Source organism: Typopeltis vanoorti, chromosome 1 (genome assembly GCF_054136105.1).
Source record: "Typopeltis vanoorti isolate ZY-2024b chromosome 1, IOZ_Tvanoo_1.0, whole genome shotgun sequence".
NCBI lineage: Eukaryota > Metazoa > Arthropoda > Arachnida > Uropygi > Thelyphonidae > Typopeltis > Typopeltis vanoorti.
Window position 1 is genome coordinate 75,935,183 of NC_143549.1, and position 22,751 is coordinate 75,957,933.

General features: G+C 35.9%; 1 protein-coding gene across 2 annotated transcripts in view; it reads right to left on the reverse strand.

Annotated features, from left to right (window-relative positions):
* LOC150110102 (uncharacterized) overlaps positions 1 to 22,751 on the reverse strand; it is a 268,812-nt gene that overhangs the window by 156,717 nt on the left and 89,344 nt on the right. For both annotated transcript variants that reach the window (XM_090391413.1, XM_090391419.1), the window contains exons 4-5: positions 16,360 to 16,404; positions 6,771 to 6,914 (exon numbers count right to left, since the gene is read on the reverse strand). In XM_090391413.1, coding sequence (XP_090247539.1) covers positions 6,771 to 6,914; positions 16,360 to 16,404 — 189 coding nt within the window. The remainder of the gene's footprint in view (positions 1 to 6,770; positions 6,915 to 16,359; positions 16,405 to 22,751) is intronic.

Consider the following 22,751-nt stretch of genomic DNA (forward strand, 5'->3'; position numbering starts at 1 on the left):
TTTCCTCAACGTATGAGGTAATATATCATCAACTCCCATAGCCTTATTTACATCAAGTTAATATCAAGTTTACCTATATATACCTCCTGCTCACTCACAGTCAGTCTTTCCTTCTCCCTTTCACTGCACTCAAATTCTGCATGATGTCATATTATTTACAAGGATGAAATACCATTTTATGAACTACTCATTTAATATCTCAATTATATCTTATTCATAAAAGAGAAGTCAAGTTTAACTATGTGTGTGTGTGTCATATCTGTGAATTGCATCATGGACTGGAAAGCAACAACTGCATCATGTTTGAAAGATAATAAGAAATCTAGTTCGGTAATTTGCTCATGTGAAGTTCTTAATAGGAACAAAGGCCTTGATTATGCAAGATGTATATCAGGTCAATTATTATTATATTATTATTATTATTGTTCCGGGAAACTCCAAGGAGTCGACAGACTCATCGAGGGAGGCCCTAACATCATGTCAAGAACAACTATTCAACATTCACACAGTATCTATCATATCTTGCCTTGAACTCATTCACGGTCGTAGCACCCACAACAGACTATGTATTATGCAATACATCAGACTCAAACTATCACTAGAAGGATGGAAATGCAAGAAAGGTAAGAGCAAGCATAACATCTGCAAAAACAAGACTTTTTTTATAGTTTATATTGTTAATTCTTTTAATCTGTTACAGAGAATATTAGTCTTCTTCATACTGTCAACCTCCATAAATAACATTATCTTCATTTACCCAGTTCTGTATATTATTGTTATTATTATTCCTAAGACCCCATGCAGTCACAGACTCATCTAGGAGATCCCTTCTATCATAAACACAGCTCATCATACCATGCCTTAAACACATTCAAATTCTCTGCAGACAATGCATTCCAATCATTCACAACTCTCCATGCAAAAAACCTGCTTCTCACACCCTTCTTACACATCTTCCAGAGATGTGTTCTCTTCTGATCTCCCACCATTTTATAAAAAATCTCATCATCATCAAATTCCTGACATGTACCCTCAAGGGGTGTACAGGACAGTGCCGCACCCAGGGAGGGGGCCAAGGGGCTCTGCCCCCCCCCCCCAAAAGGAAATAAACACAAGAAAATTTTCCAAAAATCTTTTCCTAATTAAAATTCATTTTTTTTATTTATGTTGTGTCTTCTATTTCTATACTACTTGTCATGTATTGGCAATCACTGCAGATGCTCAGTCATAGGTTGTATGCGATGCATAGTGTGTATTCTCAAATCGTCTACTCAACTGCCCCCCCCCCCAAGATTAAATCTTGAGTGCTCACTCCCCCCCCCAAGATTAAATCCTGAGTGTGCTACTGGTACAGGATATGATAGTACTACATGAAAAATTTACATCATTACTAACTTCCTATCTACAATTTTCCTCCAAATCAGTCTGTTACTTGTCAAGACTCCAACAATATTAGATCTTATATTTCTATTGTCTAACACTTTGTACCGTATCAATCCACCTATATCTTGGTCTTCCTCTGGGTCGTTTCCCTGCCAAACTAGCAGAGAACACGTGTTTTGCTAATCTTTCCTAGCCCATTCTGTTTAAGTGATTACCACCTGAGATTAGCTCTGCTAATGCATTCCTGGATGCTGACAATGTCAAGTTCTTTCCTAATATACTTGTTTTTAAAATATGATATTGCCATTGATGCCATCTGTTCACACCTCTAATCTTTCTCAGGACTCTCATATCTGTGGTCTCTAGTCTTTGGTCAAGTGTTTTACTTCTGACCCAGCTCTCAGATCCATAAGTTAAAACTGGTTGAAACACTGTCTTGTATAAAGTTAATTTAGTGTTCTGACTAATTTCTCTCTTATTCCATATGAATTTATTCAATTGACTTCCTACCATACCAGCATTGTTGATTCTGTTATCTATTTCCATATTTAATTTACCATCTTCACTAAAAATCGTGCATAAGTAGCTGAAATGTTTTACTTGTTCCACAGGTTCTCTGTTCACAATGCAGATGACATTTTCAATGATTCTGCCTATTTTCATTGTCTTTGTCTTTTTATTGCTGAGCTTCATACCACATATCTATTACAACAGTTATTTAATTTAGTCAGAGAGTCTTGCAGACTTGTAGCAGATTTATTTAGAAGTATAACATCTTCTGCATAAAGCACAGAGCTGACATTAACATCTCCAATTCTGATATCATGTTTAATACCTTTCCTTCATAATGTGATTCATATAGATAAAGAATAACAGAGGGGATAATGTACATCCTTGTCTGAAATCAGATTTAACATTAAACCATGTTCCTGTACTTCCTTCAATTCTAACTGCTGACTTACAACTCAAATAAAGACTAAGTATTGCTTGATATAATGCCCCATTGACACCATATAACTGTAACGTATTGAATAGCTTCTCTCTTGGCACCTTGTCATATGCCTTTTCCAGATCCACAAAACTTAAAAACAGATCTTTGTTATATTCCCATGCTTTCTCAACTATTTGTCGTAAAGTGAAGATCTGATCCTGACAGCCTCTATTTGGCCTGAATCCAGCTTGTTCTTCACCAAGCTTTTCTTCCACAATTCTTCTCAACCGTTTCTCAAGTATATTTGCATAGATCTTGCCAGAAACACTCAGTAGGGAAATATCTCTGTAATTCTCACATTCAGTTTTATTTCCCTTTTTATATATGGGTACTATTAGAGCTCTACTCCAATCATCAGGAATTCGTCCCTCTGTATAGGCTTTCTGAACGATGCAGTGCAGCCACTGTAACACTTTTATACCACCATACTTCAGCATTTCTGGTCGAAAATCATCTACTCCTGCTGCCTTTCCACATTTCAAGGCTTTGATGGCTTTTTCTACTTCAAGTATGGATATGTATTCCTGGCTGTACCACTGTGCTATCACTGCTTGTTTCATTTAGCAATTTTTTGAAGTAATTACTCCATAATTCAAGGAAATCTTTTTTCTCCTGTTTTCATGTCACCTTGATCATCTCTAACTCCTTTTACAGCACTATTTCCTCCATTTCTAAGCTTCTTCAACAACCTCCAGAATATCTTACCACCTTCTTGATATTTATTTTCTATATTCTTGCCAAAGTCCTCCCATGACTTTTGTTTAGCTAGTTTTACACAGTGTTTCGCTTTCTTACATTTGTCTCTGTATTCTCTATAAGCACAAGCTGACTTATTTGCCAGGAACTTTTGATATGCTTTCTTCTTTTCCTTCACTGCCTCTTTAACTTCCTGTATCCACCATGGAGTTCTGATTTTTCTATCCTTGCAAACAACCTCACCACATGTCTCTCTGGCTGAATCAATCAGTGTTTTCTTCAAGGCTTGCCACTGAATCTCCAAGGTTTGGTTCCTGTTCTCAAACTCTTTCATTTTTTTTTAATAATCTTTGTGTATTTTAGTCTACAGTTCACATCTGAGAGCTGCTCAACTTTATTCGCTTTAAAACATTCTTACATGTTATTCTTTTCAATATGAAATTCAGTTTTATCCTGCTCAAGACTAAATAGTGATAACTTCCAATTTCAAATCCTCTGGTGTCCTGCACCAGAGGATTTGAAAACATCACTATCAACAATAACATAGTCAATGAGACTTTTCTTATTCCTTGCCTCTTCTCTTCATGTGAATTTGTGCACATTTTTATGTTGGAACATGGTGTTAGTAATAACCACTCCATGTCCTGAGCAGAAATCCAACAAGTATTTGCCATTATTATTAGTTTTGCTCTTTTCTCCAAATTTTCCCAAAATACTTTTGGGAAAATTTGGAGAAATTTTCCCCAAAACATATTTTTTGGGAAAATTTAGATCCCCAACAAGGACCAACTTTTCCTTTTTCATTGTGTCAGTTGCTTTGTCTAAAGCATCAAAAAATTGCTCCATTTCTACCTTAGTAGAACTTCTGTGGGACCATAGGCACAAATAAGTCTCATCATCCAATTCCCCATTCTGATATTTGCCCACATCACTCTACTTGAGACTGCCTGCCATTCAAGAAGATTAGCCTCATATTTTATGTTGAATATTATGGCTACTCCTTCTTTTCCTTGATTGTCATTGCCTGAATATAACATTTTGTATTTATTGCTCAGAAAGATCTCACCAGTTTTTGTCTTTTTTGTTTCAGTCACTCCTATAATGTCGATCTGGTACTTATCTAATTCCTCAGCTAGCTCCATTTCTTTGTTTATAAAAAATCCATCTAGCTAGCTCCATCTCTCCATTTATAAAAAATCTCTTCAATGTTAATTCTATAACAACCTATTACTAACTTGTACATCTTTATCATATCACCCCTCTTCTTCCTATCCACTAGACCCTGCAAATTGCATCTTTTCAACCTTTCTTCATATTCAACATTCCAGAGATCAAAAACTACCTTAGTCAATCACCTCTAGATCTGTTCCAACATCTCTTCATCCTTTTGAAAACCAGGTGCCCAAATCTGTGTACAGTAGTCCATATGTAGCCTAATCAAGCTTTATACAATGGAACCAGAATCTCCTTACATATACAAGTCAGTATCCTCTGCATCATTGCCAGAATTCGTTGTATTGTCTTCACAATTTTGGCAATGCAGCCTCTAAATTTTAGATCCTTATCCGCCATTACCCCAAGATCTCTTATTTCCTCCAACAATAACCCACACTAAGAGTAAATTCTATATCTCATCTTTGTTTACCAAATTTTAAAACCTTACATTTTGCAATACTGAACTGTTATCCCCACTCCCATGCCCATTCACTCAGCTTATTCATGTCTTCTTGTAAGGCATGTTTGCTCTACATAGTTCGTCCCAACTTTCCATCATCTGCAAACAAATGAATATCCCAATTCAAATCTTCCCCAGTATCATTAACACACAGGTAAAATAGCAATCACACCTTACTAATTTTTTAAAAACCTTAGTCACCATATAAGAAACACAAATTGGACTATAAATTCATGCCTCCTTATTTTACCCTGCATTTACACTACATTTTATCATCATCCTTATGCAATAGCACTATCTTACCCAAAGCGTCCCCTTGGATGCAGTGCCAGTTTCTTCTCTTAATGACTATTCTGGTCACTTTTCTAGCTTGAACCTTATATTCTTCATGCAATTACACTTCACCCTCTCCCCTGTTCCATAATCTCTTTTCATCTGAAATTTTGATTTCATTTCCTAGTTATCCATTTCACCCCAAATCTATTTAACTTTCTCATTGGAAGAAACTACAGTACATTGCGCCCTTTGATTGGAATAGGCCTAAGTTTGATTCTCGTCGCAACAGGAGGAATCTTTATCTGGACGATTTCAATCAAAGGTGAGTTAGCCAATCTCATATGGAGGTAGCAGGGTTTTTTCTCCCGGAAACTCAGATTTTTCATCCTGCATACAGACAAATCGGACCTTCAGAACACACGCAATTCACAGACAAAAATACTAGTTGTGGTGGTAGGCAGTAGATGGCGTTGATGGAATGATTTGTAGGAGAGGTTCAGTGTAGTGGTTGAGACAGTTGTAGGTGTCCTCCCACGATGTCTTTGGACTCCTTGGAGGTATCAGGAATAATAATAAGAATAATAAGTTACACACAATTTACCACTGATGTCAACAAATATTTCATGCTATGTCCATCAATCACTCTGATGATTCTTACAAGTGGCAAGTATAGTTACTTTTTTGGGAACTTATGCAACTGATTCTAATTGTCCCAAAAAAGAAACATTGTTAGAATTTATATTTTTCACTTTTATGTAATGTATAATGTTTGTTAATAAATATTTTGTGCAATTTAAATAATATTTTTTTTTTTCAAATCTATTTATTTCAGTATTTTATCCTTCTTGTTATTATTGCTAGAATTTATCATTCTTTTGATGCTTATCTTATTCACAAGTTCCACTGGGAGGGTACTGCTACTGTTGATTGTAAATGCCCAGATGACAGACATTTTATTCCAGTTTGTCCTAATGACAAACTGGAATTAAATGGTAAGCATGGAGAATATGTCAAACAGGTCATCAGACGTTTCAGAGTGACAAAATGAGCATGAGGCTTACAACAGGAGACTCCACAGCTTAGTCAGTAATAATAACGTCATTTGGCTGGAAAGACCTGGATTCAAATTCTATCCTTGATGTGAAAAATCTTTATAAGGACTTTTTTTCAGGATTTTTCTTCCCAAAAACTCATGTTTCCACCCTGCAAACTAGCCAACACGACATCGCACAACAGACATCTAAGGCCTCATAATAACCTCAGATGTTTCTGCCATAAAACTAAATAACCCAACCCAGCCTATAACAGGAAGTTGTCTTTTCATGTACATGCACACATAAATGTATAACACATAAACACATAAATGCAGCCCTCTGGCAAACAGAGTTTGTAGATTTTGATACCATGCTTGTACATTTTGCTAGAAATACAGTTAAACAGAATTCTATATCAAGGAATTAAATTCTTGTCATCAGTATATTTACTTTTCAAAACTTTATCTGAAATCCAGAGATTAGTTCTCAAACAATCCATAGATTTTTCTGATCAGCAGCTTCTATATTTGTTACAGAAACACCAATTATTCAGTAACTGAATAACAGCAGAAAGTCATAATTAACTGCCAAAAAGAAAACTTCTAAAATGCCACATCTTAAGTGGCATTTAGAAATAAATCTATAAAATACTTGAAGAAAATAAATAAATGCAGTAAGCCAGGAGAATACGCTGCAAAGAATAATATATCATTACCTCATAACAATACAAAAATCCATCTTGTAACCTGAAGTAATGTCTCTTCCATGGATTCCAATAGGTAGCTTTTTTTTTTCCTGGTGGCAATTTATCTAAATAGCCTTCAAGATTAATAAAGCCTGCAGATGTTGTCTTAGGTCCCTAAAAATTTATAATTTTTAGATAATAAATAAATAAATTTTACTCATTCATTTTAAAATTTAAAAAAGTGAAATAAATAAATAAATCTAAAGATTTTGAAACAGATAAATAGAATAAATAATAGAAAAAATAAAAGAAACACAACAGTTTAAAATTTTCCTGCTAACTGTAGCAAAAGTTATAAGAGACACTTTCAGTCCAGTACAGTTTCTCAGTTTTTTTCTTTGTATCCAAGGTTATTTTAATAAATATTTCATCAAAAACATAAACATGACAAGAATAGATGCCTTCATATACCCACCCACCCACACACACACACAAAATCAAAATAGAATCCATAATAATGCCTAATTTTGCCACCCTCTCTTGCTCTCTCTCTCTCTCACACACACACCCCCATGTATTTCCTATCCTCCTAGAAAATACCACAATATTTAATTTCTGTTCTCATCATCATCCATCAATTAAACAAGTGAATTTATTATTATTTGCAAGGAGAAAGAAGTGATGTGAGCAAGAGTGCATAAGAAGTAAGAGATGAAGCAAGATATCAGGAGAGAAAACTGGTGAGGATGAAGTTATTGTAAATGAGAATAGCAGTACTGTGACTGATAATGATAGAAAGAGAATGCAAGGTGGACAGAGAAACAGGGGGAGTTAGGGTGGACAGGGCAGAGTATAAGTAGAGCAAATGTGTTTGGGGATGGTCAATATGGGAATGGAGATGACCTAGCATATACAGGATGCTGTTTAGTCTGAAGGAATAGATAGGATAAGTGGTGATAAAGGCAATTGGGAAAGGTTAGTATGGAGAAATCACAACCTACAAGTGGCATGGGCAGGACAGGTTATACACTTAAAAATGAATTTCTGTGTTTATTTACAAATGCCAGGAGCATCAGAAATAAGAGAGATGAAATGGTTTCATTGATGTAGTTTACTCGCCCCAAAAAATTGTTGGAATAAGCGAAATATTTTTGGATAAGGATGATAGCATGACAGAAATTAATTTTTCTTTTCATTAAGTTAGAAAGGACAAGAGGGAAGGGGGGGGGTACTGTTGATGATAGAAGGCAGACTATGTCCACACAAAGTGGAGATGAGAAATGTTAATAGTGGCAATGGTTTTGAATCAGTATGATGTGAAGTGGAGGTTGACAGGAAGAGATATTTAGTTGGATGCTGCTATAGGCCAAGAAATGTGGATGGTGGTGATTAAATGTTCACTAACCAAAGTTGTTGTTGTTATTATTATTATTATTATTATTATTCGTGACACCTCCAAGGAGTCTGAAGACTCATCGCGGGAGGACACCTACAACTGTCTCAACTACTACACCGAACCTCTACTACGAATCATCTCCATCAACACCAACTACCGCCCACCTCCACCACTATCACAACTAGTATTTTTTGTCTGTAAATTGCGTGTGTTCTGAAGGGCCAATTTGTCTGTATGCGGGATGAAAACCCGAGTTTCCAGGAGGGCACACAAGGATTGTGAGTTAGATCTGATCGTTTCATGAGAGGATATGACTATGAGTTGAGTTTTGCACTTCAAAACTGAGTTGCTTCAAAACTCAGAGGTCAGTTGGTGAGAGTGATCATAAAGTGATCACATGGGTTGTGACTAGCCATATGAAGACTTCTGTGAGGAAAAGATGTGTGAAATTACAAGGCTGGTGATTATGAAAAGCTTAGGAGATAGCTTGGAGTTATAGCATGGAATGAAGTGTTAAGTGGGCAGGAGATAAACTGGAATTATATATAGGAATTATATAAGGCAGACTATATAAGAGGATACTGCAGAGGAAGCACAAGATGAATAATGGTGCCAATCAATTGCATGAGGAGTATAAAAAGCAGGCCAGGAAGGTGACTCAGTTGGAAAACTACAGCATGAGCAAATCAGGCTGAGAAAAACCCTAGAGAGTTTTTTACATATGTGGCAAGTAGAAGGAAAAATAATTATGGGAAGATGATGTTAATGGATGAAAGTGGTAGAATGGTAACTGCTGCAGAAGACATTGATGAGGTATTCAGTGAACAATTTATGAGAGTATGTAGCTTGGTTCCCTATACACATGTATCCTTCTGATGATGACCTCAATACAGGGGTCGAAACGTCAAGTGTTATTTTATTAATAATTAGTAAGCTAATCATTTCAACACATGTGTTTTGTGTCCCTAAATTCATAAATATGAATTTATGAGAGTGTTTCATCCTCATCAGGGTGAAATAATGAAAAACTCAAATGTAGAGGACATAGGAGAGAATGGCTTAATTATGTGTGTGAGCAGGAGATATATGAGAAAATAAATAAGCTTGATGTCAATAAGGCAATAGGATTTGATGAAATATCATCACATGTCTTAAGGGAATGAATGTTCCAGGGAATTGGCAGTAGCATTTTCATGCCTGTTTAATAAGTCTTACAACAGTACAGGTTTAAGAGAGTGGAAAGAAGGTAAAATTGTTCTACTGCATAAAGGTCGTGATAAGGCTGTGGCTACAAATTATAGCCAATCTGTATATCTGGAATTGTGGTTAAGGTACTGGTGATATTGGTGAGAACTAGGATACAGAAATAGGTTGATAACAGCAATAATCTCTGTGGCAGTCAGCACAAGTTTGTTTAAAGGGAGATTATGTTTTTCTAACTTACTTATGTACTATTGTTGGATCGTACATCCTGGTTTTGAATCCGCCATCTTGTTGGAACGTTGTTCTTATTTAAATTAATTAATTGTTGGTTGATTACTAATCAAAATATAGAGAACTTTATATTTATACTGCACCACTCTATATTCAGATTAGTCTATGCAATATAGTGGAATCAATCATCAACTAACTTTTAGCAATCTCACTTTTTGTACATGCCGAGTTTGATATTAACATTTATGGCTTCTGCAAGGTCCGATAATTTTATGAACGGTGCAGTAAAAAGAATCAGGCAAACATCATATTGAAATCAATAAAACAAAACATTTAACGCAGGGTTATATAACATGCACGTAAGTATAACTTTGAGAATAAGATAATACAAATTAACTTAGTTCAACTACTCACAACATTCACATAAATTTAGGCATTAGACATTCAGCTATTAAATCTATATTCTTCCTAATAATTAAAATTGGTTCACACAGTTCAATATTACAGAATCTCACACTGAATATTCTTGAAGTAGAATTCTCTAATTCTCTCTCAGTTAACAAACACTTAAATCAGTTATGAGGCAGTTATCACTTCAAGGGGGGGGAACACTTTTAGGCTCCGTGCTTCGGAAATTTTAAGTAGAATATCACAGTTAATGTTAGGATATATTAGGCGGAGCTAACTCTTATATCTTCACTCTGAATTATAACAAAATTAGACTGTTCTTACCGGATTAAATCCTTTGCATATCAGTTTCACTATAGGCACTTTTAAAACTCAATTTAACTATCACTCTGAAGCAACACTATTCAAGAGAAATCTTCTTTATAATAACTGAATTATTAATCATAGCGTTTCACAAGTTTTGACACACTTGTATTAGGTAATATACTTCTATATAATAAATTCAGTCTTGCACTGTTCTTCTTTAAAACTATTGGAATTCGTTGTAACTTTAGAATTCCATATCAATATTCCGGATTGCCTATTAACTTCCCGGTCCCTTTTTAATCTAATTACCGCACTACAAATTCTGACAGTGCCGCCCCTTACTTTTACTCCGTGTTGCTTCTAAGTTTTCTCCTTGTCTACTCCGTACTGTCCTGAGTGCTTCTTGTTTACTTTCGCTTTTCGCTTATATACCTTCACTCTCCTTCCCGCCAAAATCCGTTCTCATACTTTAGCTCATATCAATTCCTTCTCTACTTGAATACCATAGCTCACGCGCCACCACGCTCTCGCTATCTAATTCTAATTCCGTCTCCATGACAACAACCAAAACAAAACATAAACAGAAGCATTACATAAAATTATACCTTTGCATACAGTAATGAAAAATAAAAATAATATTATAGTTTACATAAGGCACATCACGTATATACAATTTCTTATAGGATTATATTTTCAATTAGTAATAAACAAAATTCAAAGCAATTACATGAATAACAGATTTCAAGCAAGAGACAAACAATAAATAATATTTACAAGTCTTGCTCATGATATGGAGGATTATGTTAAATGTGAATGAAGAATAAAAACATACAAAACAATTTCATTCACAATTTAACACTATAACAAGGTGACAAATACCTTGGACAAGGGAGATGCATACACAGTGGTGTACTTGGATTTTGCAAAGGCTTTTGATAGACTGCCACATGACAAGCTGCTAAATAAATTGAAAGAAATGGGATTGGATAACAGACTAGTGAGTAGAATTGCTGACTGGCTATGAGATAGGTATCAGACAGTTGTATATATAGGGGTACTGTGTCCCAAAAGAGGAGGAGGATCACTAGTGGTATGCTGCGGGGGGGGTCTGTATTGGGGGCCATTGTTATTCAATTTGTATAATAATGATATCGGGATGGGGTTAACTGGTGATTTGCAGATGATGCAAAATTAGGGAGAGCAATGCAGAGTCAAATAGATGTTATTGCTTTACAGAAAGACTTGAATAGATTGTATGAATGGGCAGGTAAGTGGAACTGTCAATTCAATGTTGCAAAGTGTAAGGTTTTGAAATTTAGTAAGCAACGATGGAATGCAAAGTTACATACTTGGTGGGGAAACTTTAAAGGAGGGAGATGAGAGATCTGGGAGTAGTAGTAGTGGACAAGGACCTGAAATATAGAGTCCACATTGCACAAGTCCACATTACACAAATGAAGCTGTCGTTGGATAACAGCAATGATGCAAAGGATCCTGACATGCAGAAATAAAGAGGTCATGATTCCATGTAAGGCCTTGATGAGGCCTCATGCACAGATTTGGTCACGGGTTTTCATGGTGACAAGGATATGTTAGAAAGGGTCCAGAGAGTATTCACAAAGGTGGTCAGTGGTCTTTGGAATGTGGAGTATGAAGACAGATTGAAAGAATGTAAATTGAAAAACTTGTGAGTATGAAAAGGACAGGGGGGGATATGATTGAGACATATAAGTTAGTCAAGGGTTGTTATCAGGTTGACATGGAAGAAATTTTTCAGAGAATGGGAGAGGTGGGGATATAACAAGAGGCCATGCCTGGAAAGTGTAAAAGGAGGATGTGAGGAGAGGAGTGAGGAGTAGGTTCTTTGCATGGAGAGTTGTTGATGGGTAGAATGTGTTGCCTGAGTGTGTTGTGAATGTAGACACATTACTGAATCAGTTTAAGGAACAGTTGGATGAGCATGGTGTGTGTGATAGTGTTTGTGTACCTCCCATGATGAGTCTCTGACTCCATGGAGATCAGATGTTAATAATAATAATAATTTTTTTTTTTTAAATATAAGAGTAGCATTGTATTAGTGAATTATTTCTGGAAATGCAGTAGCAGATGAAGGAATGTATAAGATGGCATGATGAAAAAACAATCAAGGTTTAGAACAAAGATAAAAATCCAATTTTTACTTGGAGAAAAAATTTGCTACCTCTGTGAGACCAGCTAACTCATATGTAATTGAAAGTTCTTATAATTTTCCTCACATTCTGGATAGGATTTGAAACTAAGTCTTTCCAACCAAAAAAAAAAAGGGTTGTTCTTCCAAACAAGTACAGAGATACACACATAATTAGTGGTGATAGTGAGTATGAATTACTTGACAGAAGTAAGAAAGGGGAATGTAAGAAGAAATCTGAGGGAAATGTTATTAGAGGTAAGGATAAGAGTGATTTTTGAAAAAAGATGTTCAATTATATATGCATTATACCTTGACCAGACATGATGCATATAGTTGACTGGACATTCTGGTGGGCCATTTGGAAATGTCTCTGTTTCACAACCAACAGAGTTCAAATTCTGCTCTTTTTTTTTTTTTTTTTTGTGTGTGACTTCCACTTACAAATGGTTGTGAATCTATAGTACATTAGTACCATGAGTGGGCTAAATTTTTTTTTTTATTATTATTAATTTTATATATGTTTTGTATTTTTATTTATGTTTTACATAGCCCAGAAACCCTGCTCTACATACCAAACATGGAACTTTTTTTAAGCCACTTCAGGCTGCCAATAAGTGAGCCAGTGATCTCACACACCATGCAAAGAAATTCATCTCCCACCTAAAAGCAATCACAAACATCCATGCTTATAATGGGATTCGAACCTCAGTCTGATTGGAGAGCAGATATGCTAATCAGCCAACCTAAATTATATGAATGTTACAAATGCTTGTGAATGCCTTTAGGTGGCAGATGATTTCATCAGCCAATTTGTGTGTTTGTGTGTGTGTGTGTGTGTATATGTGTGTGAGACCACCTTGCTTATTGCACACTAGTAGTAGACTTGAAACAACGTCTTTGGTCTGTAAAACAGGGGTACCAGACCAGGAAAAAGAAAGCTGTATATAATGCTATTTTCTATCTAATGCATAATCAAGAGAGAGAGGGGGGGGATCGCATTGCACCAAACACCAAACCATCTATTGCACTTGAGGTATTAACCATTTGGAGAAGCTTTCATTAGGATCTGGAGAGCTAACCAATGGTCTTGGTCTGTTCTCCACATAGAAATAACTACAGTTTCTGAAGGAAAGTTTAATGTACCATGAAATCACCTTTTCATGGTACATCTTTAAAATTTCAAATTTGTGTTTTATCTTATGTTTTAAAATTTATCTTTCTTTTTAATATGACTCCATTTTTTGCCTCAAAACTAAAACATGATAATTTCTTATTTCAAATTCTCTGTATACTCTTGCATCTGAATCAGTGTTACAATGTCACTGTCAAACAACATAGTCAATGATACTTTTCTTATGATGTCTTTCCATGTGAATTTGTGCATATCTTTATGTTAGAACAGTATTAGTAATGACTAGTCCACGTCCTGAACTGAAATCTAAATTTCCCAAATCATTTCTATATTCTGGTTATGTTGAAGTGGTGTGTCTTTAATTCTATTACCAGTTCTACTCCTTTTCAATTGACACTTCTTACAACATGATACCCATCTGCAATTCTGTTGACAATGGGTCTGAAAATGGACCCGTTGGGGGTGGGGGGGGGGGGGGGGGTAAACACATGTGAAATAATAATTTTACATAGAAGACAAAATGCATAATTACCTCTTCTGGAAATTCTACTTTATAAATTTCCATTAACAGATCAGTCTAAAAAATAATGTAAGAGGATGAAATTAAATTCTTATTTTCTGTATTATACAGGTTAGCTTAAAAGAAATAGACAGTTTAAACGCTTTATAAATTGAAATTTGTTTGTTACATCACAAAGCATTTAGTACTGTTTTATAGAAAAAGTCCTCATGTTTACGACCTCCACTTTTCGTTTGTCTTCGTGACGTCAGCAGCACGTGAGCGTCCTTGACGTAAGTCAAGCAGTATGGCCACTAGCCAGGTGGAGAAGGCTTTCTGCATGATTGAATTTGCAATAACAAATTCTGTTACTGTCGTGCAGCGTCGTTTTAGAACACAGTATGGTAAACACCCACAAGGCAGTCAATCTACGATTGCAGCAAGAAATTTAAGGAAACTGGTTGTCTGTGCAAGAGGAAAAGTCCTGGGAGACCACCTGTATCCGAGGAAACAGAGACTCATGTTCGTGAGACTTACACGCGCAGCCCGAAGAAGTCGACAATACATGCAAGTTTAAAACTTCAAGTTCCACAAAACTGTGTGGAATATCTTGCATAAAAGTTTACGAATGTTCCCTTACTGGTTGCAATTATTGCAGAACTTCAATGAAAACGACAAAATCTTCTGTCACTCATTCTGTATGGACATGCAGCAACGGAATGAAGAAAGTGATGATTTCTTTGACAGGCTAATTTTTGGTGACGAATCAACTTTCCACATTAGTGGTACAGTGAACAAACACAACGTTCGTATATGAAGAACTGAAAACCCGAGAGCCGTAGTGGAGCATGTGAGGGATTCACCCAAAGTGAATGTTTTTTGTGTATCCCGTAAAAAGGCATATGGACCATTCTTTTTCCACGAAAAAACAGTGAGTGGAATAACTTACCTAGACATGTTACGTGAGTGGATGATGCCTCAACTACAAGAAGACAATGACAATTTCATATTTGTCCAAGATGGCGCTCTGCCACACTGGCACCTTGAAGTTAGAAATTACCTGGATGAAAATTTGCCTTGTCGTTGGACTGGACGTTCAACCACCCAAAACATGGCTCTTACATGTTGGTCACCAAGAAGTCCGGATTTAACACCCTGTGACTACTTCGTATGGGGGTACATAAAGGACAGAGTTTTTTTGTTCCTCCATTCAAGTGTGGACGATCGTAAACAATGCATCACAGTAGCTGCTGCGACTGTTGACATAGACATGCTGAGTGTTTGGGAAGAACTGGACTATTGCATTGATATTTGTTGTGTTACAAAAGCAGTGGCGTAGCTAGAGCTGTAGCTGCCCAGGGCAGTCCCTGAGTTTTCCACCCCTCTCAATACACACCAAAAATACTACAAAAAGTCAAAACAACGTACAGGGAAATAAATTAAAACACTATGTTTATTTTTGAAGTAAAACTTTAATTTCAACATTCTAAAATGTTATTTTTCTTGCTTTTCTGTTAGCAAAATCGTCGATGACATTGGCAAAGTCTATTTCATAGTAATGTAGATAATTCTTAATCAATTTTATTTAGAAAAACTCCTCTCACAACTAGCAACACTTACAACAATTGTGAGAATTCACAGTAGTATTACAATATTTGGAAATGAGTTTTCGAGACTGTATTTTAGAATTAACTGCAAAAGTTCAAAAAGGTTCAAAGTGCCGCCCAGAACAGACCGTCCCCTTTGCACCCCCCCCTTAGCTACGCCACTGTACAAAAGGTCACACATAGAACACTTGTAACTTACCCATGCAAATTTCAGGATGTACTCTTCAAACCATGTAAGTATTTCAGCCATGCTATTAAAACTCTTCTTTCTTTCTGTAAAACTTTGAAAGTGTCTATTTCTTTTAGGCTAACCCTGTATATCAGTTAAATTGTAGAGAAATGTTTTCTCTGCCCTTTATTACTGATTATATGAGTAAGGATCACAATATCAAATTATATCAAATCCATCCTGCCAAAAAATCTTTGTTATATGCATATGGTTGATGTTACAAATACTAAGAAATGCTAATGAATGTTCTTTAACACCCCTATCAGCCATGGTGGATAAATAGTGAGACTTTCACTTCTTATCCATGTTATTCAATAGGTGTTACAGAATCGTATCTAGATTTAGCTGGACATCTTAAGACGTCCTGGCCCGTTGGGGGGGGGGGGGTAAACACATGTGAAATAATAATTTTACATAGAAGACAAAATGCATAATTACCTCTTCTGGAAATTCTACTTTATAAAGTTCCATTAACAGATCAGCCTAAAAAATAATGTAAGAGGATGCAATTAAATTCTTATTTTCTGTATTACATATCAGTTAAATTGTAGATTTAATTAAAATGTATTTATTAAAATCTGTATTATTTTAACAGATCTAGCCCTCTTTAAAGATTATGAAAACATAGACATCTCTTGTACTAAAAAGTATACATATATTTAATGCTAATGTGATTGCATTCAATGAAATTCATGCTATTCAAGCATTTTTGTTTTTAATAAACATTTTTAATTAAATGAAAGTAAAACTTCAATTTTTAATTCTGTTTAATGCAAGGGACCATACAAATCTTGCAGTCCCAGAATATTAGACATTCATCTATAATATTTTAATACCAATAGCTTGTTGTGATATAACCAAACATCAGTTTGGATTCAATGCTTTTGGTTTCACCAAAAGTCTGAGTCCAGGTGGAGATAATGAACTATAAGAGAATATTGCAATACATATCAATTTCTTTCAACATGACAATTCATCATTTCATACTGCAAATGTTACTGTGAGTGACAAGATTTGAGGAAAATATTGATTTGCTTGCACAAAGTCCCAAATGGCAAAAAAATACTTGAATCATATTATGTACAGGGTGTTTCGGGATAAATTTGACAGTTTCGTAAGGAAAAAGAAAATCTTCTTTGTATCTATTAAATTTAATGAATTGACAAAAAAACATTACAGGCAGAGTTAATTACAATACTATCAACAAGATTTACTCAAAATAACCACCATTAGCATCGATCACAGCTTCAATTCTGCTTCGGAACCTCGAACAAGCTGATGCTACAGTCTCCCTGGGAAGGGCCGCAAAAACTGTTTTAATTTTATCCATTAACTGGGCTTTTGTATTACTGGAAGTGCGATTGGTGTCTTTTTCAACTGCGCCCCATACAAAATAATCCATGGGGTTAAGGTCTGGGGAGTTTGGAGGCCAAACATTTGGACTGGTGAAGTCGTAGAAATTTTCAGACAACCATTTTTGACTTTTCCCAGAGGTGTGGCAAGGGGCCGAATCCTGCTGCCATACATACGGCCTACCATTGGCTACCCTTGTTATCCAGGGCTTGACTACAGTTAGCAACTCCACGAACAAAGCCCGAATTCCAAAGCCAGGGTTCTTCAACACCTGTTCCTGCAGATTTGCGAGGAATTCTGCTGTACGAAAGCAATCAGATCGTCTGCTAGGGATCTTTCTTCTTGCTACATCCTCGTAGTCACCATTGCAAGTCTCTAGTTCATGCCTGATTGTTTTTACTGTATTCAGGGAGCATTGGGCAGCAGTCGTAATATCCTTATTTTGATGGCGGGCACGAATCATCATGATACAAGTTATTCTCTTCCATGATTCAGGTGGGTTCCAGCTATCCATCCTTTCTGACATCTTGTATATGAATGAAGAAGGGTCCAAACTTTTAAATGAAGAGAAGTGTGTGTTAATACATGTAACTTACGGAAAAATATAATTAATTATAAATATGTCAAATTTATCCCGAACACCCTGTATATATACGAGGTGTGGCTATTAAATAATGAGACTGGTTGCAAAAATGTGGTTTATTATTACAATTGCACAACTTAATTGTTATCCCCTTCAACATACTCCTCTCCTCTATTTATACATTGTTGCATACAAATTTTCCAAAGTAATCTGATGTTGGACGTTGGACGATGGTCCAACACTGGGGTCTTCTTATCAGCCAGATACTGCTTTATAGACAGTGCGCTGTGGGCTGGAGAGTTGTCCTGATGGAGAATCCAAGCGTTGTTCTTTCACAGATCGGGTCTCTTCTTCCTCCCTCATTCTCTCAGCTTGGCCAGAACCTCAAGGTAATAATGTTGGTTAACTGTCTGACCTTCTGGTACCCATTCAACAATTACCACATGCCATTGATATAATAAAAAAAAAAAAACGATCAGCATTGCCTTCAGTTTTGACTGTGCTCATTTTTGCTTTTTTCATTCTCGGTCACGTGGGAGTTTTCCAGTACATCCACCTTACTCGCCGGACTTAGCTCCATGCGACTTTTACCATTTTCCAAAGTTGAAATCCGTATTGACGGGTACCCATTTTCAGTCAGTGGATGAGGTAAAGGAGAAAACGGCAGCACTACTGAAGCAGATAACACCTGATGACTTGCAGCACTGCTTCCAACATTGGAAAATTGATATGCAAGGGTGTATAGATAGAGGAGGGAAGTATGATGAAGAGTAATAACAATTAAGTTCTTCAATTGTAATAATAAACCACATTTTTGCAACCAGTCTTGTTATTTAATAGCCACACCTCATATTGTGAAGAGCATGCTCAAAAGGATGGAATCAGAGTCAAAGGAAGGCCCAAACACTAGGGAATTGTGCACAGATTTGGTTTCTATGAAATATAATGCTGTCCCAACTAATTATTTCAGCACAGTAAGGTGAATGAAGCATTAAAGTGAAGTGAAAATGTACAAGAGATGACAGTAATGGTTGGTACAAATGACCTAAAAAAGTAGCATGAATTGTGTAGCATGAGATTTGAAGTTGATGTTAGGGTTGATGCAGCAGAAATGTGTCCAAGGAAAGATAGTGAGTATGTTGTCCCATTATAATAATGCAGAATGGAGAAGAAGAACAGTAATAACAAATGAGATGATAGCAAGAATGTGTAGAAAGAGAAGGCTGGAATATGTGAATGTATGGAGGATAGAAGAGAGTTTCATGCAAGAGATGGCTTCCATTTGAACACAGAAAGATGTAGGCTTTTGGAGAGATTGTTGTTTTCTAGGAATGTGAGTCTGTTATGGCAGAGAAAGTAGAGTTGCAAGGATGGAATATAGCAGGGATAGCCTCATATAGTAAGAGTAGCATGAGAAACAACAGGAGGGTATACCACATTCCAGAGCCAAGTGAAGTATGTGGATAGTAATAATAACTATATGAATACTCACAATGCTCTAGTTTTTCTACAAATGCCAGGAGTGTTAGGAATAAAGGGAATGAGTTGGTGACATGGAATAACCAGGTCTCTACAAAGATTGTTGGTATCAGTGAAACTTGGTTAACTGAGGAGGATATTTTGACAGGAATAGAAATCAAAGAGTATAATATATTTCGGCAGATAGGGAAGGTAAATGCAGTGGGGGAGTGTTACTCATTATAAGAGATGAATTGTGCTCTCAAGGTAGAGAATATAAGCTTTGAGAGTATATGGTGTGATATAGAAATTTACAGAACAAGATATTTGGTGGGATGTTACTACAGACTCGGAAATAGAGATAGTGAGTGGTAGGAAATGTTTAGGAAAGTGCAAAGCAAGTGATCACTATGGGGGAACTTCAAACTATAGCAATATAAACCTGGTAGAGGAAGCAGCATACGTGCTAAGAGAACTAAATTTTGGACTTCTTGAGAAACAACTGTTTTAGGCGGCATGTGGTGGATAGAACATGAGGATCAAGAGTTTCAGACTTAGTCATAGCATTAATGGATCTGATTATGACTGAGATGTCATACTTGCCTCCAGTTGGTGAGAGAGAGAGAGAGAGAGAGAGTGGCCATATAATCCTGACTTGGAGGATGAATAAGCATATAGAAGTATCAAAGCAGAAGGAGTTTATGTGGAGTTATAAGGCAAGCAACTCTCATATACTTATAAACCAGCTTGGAGCAGTACAGTGGATGAAAGAATTTGAAGGAAGAGAGATCAGTGCATGGGAGATACTTAAGAAAAAATTGCTATCAGCAATGACAGATTGTACAACCAGGGCCAGCGGAAGCGGGCATGCAGGCGCCGCTACGAAGGGGTTCATAAGTTCATTTTTAAGAAACAAAATTTTTATCATAAAAACAAAAAATTCTTAGAATGATCAATATTAAAATAAATAAGGCCAGATACACTGAATAAAAATTTTAAAAAAATTGTATATTGCTGCCTCTTTGATCAGCCGGCTGTTTACAATTTTGCAGCGAGAGCAGGCTAAATGCTTGCCTGCAGATTGTTGTGTCTACTGCAGTCTATCTAAAGTGAAATGTTGAACCTTTTTTTATGCGCAGAAACGAATTTTCGTACAAAACATTTATTGCTAGTTAACCAGTCGTGGTATGCATCTCAGTAGGCTACTGACAGTAGCGCAGTGCGGACTATTATTTCGTCTCTATGTCATGTTGTGTAATAATTTCTTGTGGGTATAAAATAGAAATGGAATCAAAAATTTTAAAAAAGTTACCGGTGCATAAAATCATAAGCATCATGCTGCAAAAGAAGCAGATATTAAGAAACAAACTGGGGCTCTTAATAAATTTGTTAAAATATTAAAATATTCTGATGCAGATTGTAACCAACGCGATACATCAGAAATCAGAGTTGACAAACCGTGCACATCATCCAGTTTGCATGAAAGTACTATTGCAACTATTGAACAAGATAACAAGATGCATGATTTAAGTGAAAAACAATTAGGAGAAGATTTAGTTGTAGTTGACCACGAAACCAACACATTGTTATTCTCTGTAAATTTCGAAGATCCAGGTGAATGGGGAAATATTGATGAAAAATTATGAGTTGTTTTAATTGAAATGGGGCCTGTTCAAAAGAAAAATATAATATATCCCAGAGGTACATATGGTCGTAAATTTGGCAACACGGATTATAATAGAAAAATGGAAAACGGGGAGCTCGTGCCAAGAACATGGCTCATTTATTCCGAAACTTTAAATTCTGTTTTTTGCTTTTGTTGTAAACTTTTTGCACTTACTGAATCAAGTAGTCTTGTAGAAGGTTATAACGATTGGAGAATGTAAGTACAACTTTGCATAGACATGAGACTAGTATAACTCACATGAAAAATTTCTTAAAATGGAAGGAACTGGATAAAAATTTAAAAAACAAAACTACTATTGATTGCCAGACTCAACGCATGTATGAAATGGAAAAGAAACATTGGACGACTGTTTTAGAACAGTTGATTGAAATTATAAAATTCCTTAGTAGCCAAAATTTAGTTTTTCGCAGATCATCTGATAAATTATATGAAAGGAATAAGGGCATGTTTTAAAATTAGTCGAACTGTTTGCGAAGTCTGATCCCGTTATGGAAAATCATGTTGAAAGGGCCCTACGATGAAACACTATTTGAGTAAAGACAGTCAAAATGAAATATTGGAAACTTTAAGTAATGCAATCAGGTATACAATTTTATTATCAATTCGAAAATCTAAATATTATTCCATAATTTTAGACAGTACACCTGATGCAAGTAAAACAGAACAAATGACCATTATTATTTGCTTTGTTTCCTGTGACAATAACAAAGCGAATTATAATGGTCATTTGTTCTGTTTTAGGTTTTGCAGATATATCAGATTCCACAGGACGTGGTTTATGTGCAACAATAATAGAACAACTGGAAAAATGAAACATTCCTATTGAAGACATGCGAGGTCAAGGGTATGACAATGGGGCAAATATGAAAGGGAAAAATATGGGCTCCAAAATTTGCTTTCGAACAAACATCTTCAAACTTTTTACGTGCCATGTGCTGCTCATACTCTAAATTTAATCATTAACGATGCAGCCAAAGTGAATGCAGATACAATTAGTTTCTTTGCAATTATTCAAGAAATATACAATTTCTTTTCATTCTCTTACAAACGTTGGGCAATCCTTTTAAAGTTTGTAAAAAATTTAACATTGAAACAGCCATCAGAAACGCGAGGGGAAAGTAAAATTAATACAATCCGCCCTCTACGATATCAGTTAGGAGAAATTTACGATGCACATTTTTGAAATTTTAAATAATGAAAATTTTAATAAAAAAACTCAGCATGGAGCATAAACATTATGTGCTAAAATAAAGGACTACAAATTTATTTGCTCTCTTATAACTTGGCATGATTTACTTAACAGAATAAACCCTGTGAGTAAAACTCGAGTGAAGAAGATTATTATTATTATTACGGGCGATTCCAAGGAGTACTTAGACTTATCGAGGGAAGCCCTAAACATCATCACAACTATTCGACATTCACACAGTATTTATATAACTTTGCCTTAAACTCATTCACTGTCATAGCACCCACAACAGACTCTAGCAGCTTATTCCACTCATTCACCACTCTAAAAGTCAAAAACCTAGCATTCTTACTAACCACACTCTTGCCCAGCTTCCATTAATGTCCCCTAGTCCTCCCACCACCACCAGTCCTGTTTTCAAAAATACTCTCTGAATTAATCCTATAAAAACCCTTTAACAATTTGAATGTCTCAATCATATCTCCCCTTTTGTGTCTATCAACTAATTTCTGCAACCCACAATTCTTCAACCTGTTCTCATAAGGTTCATTCCATAGATC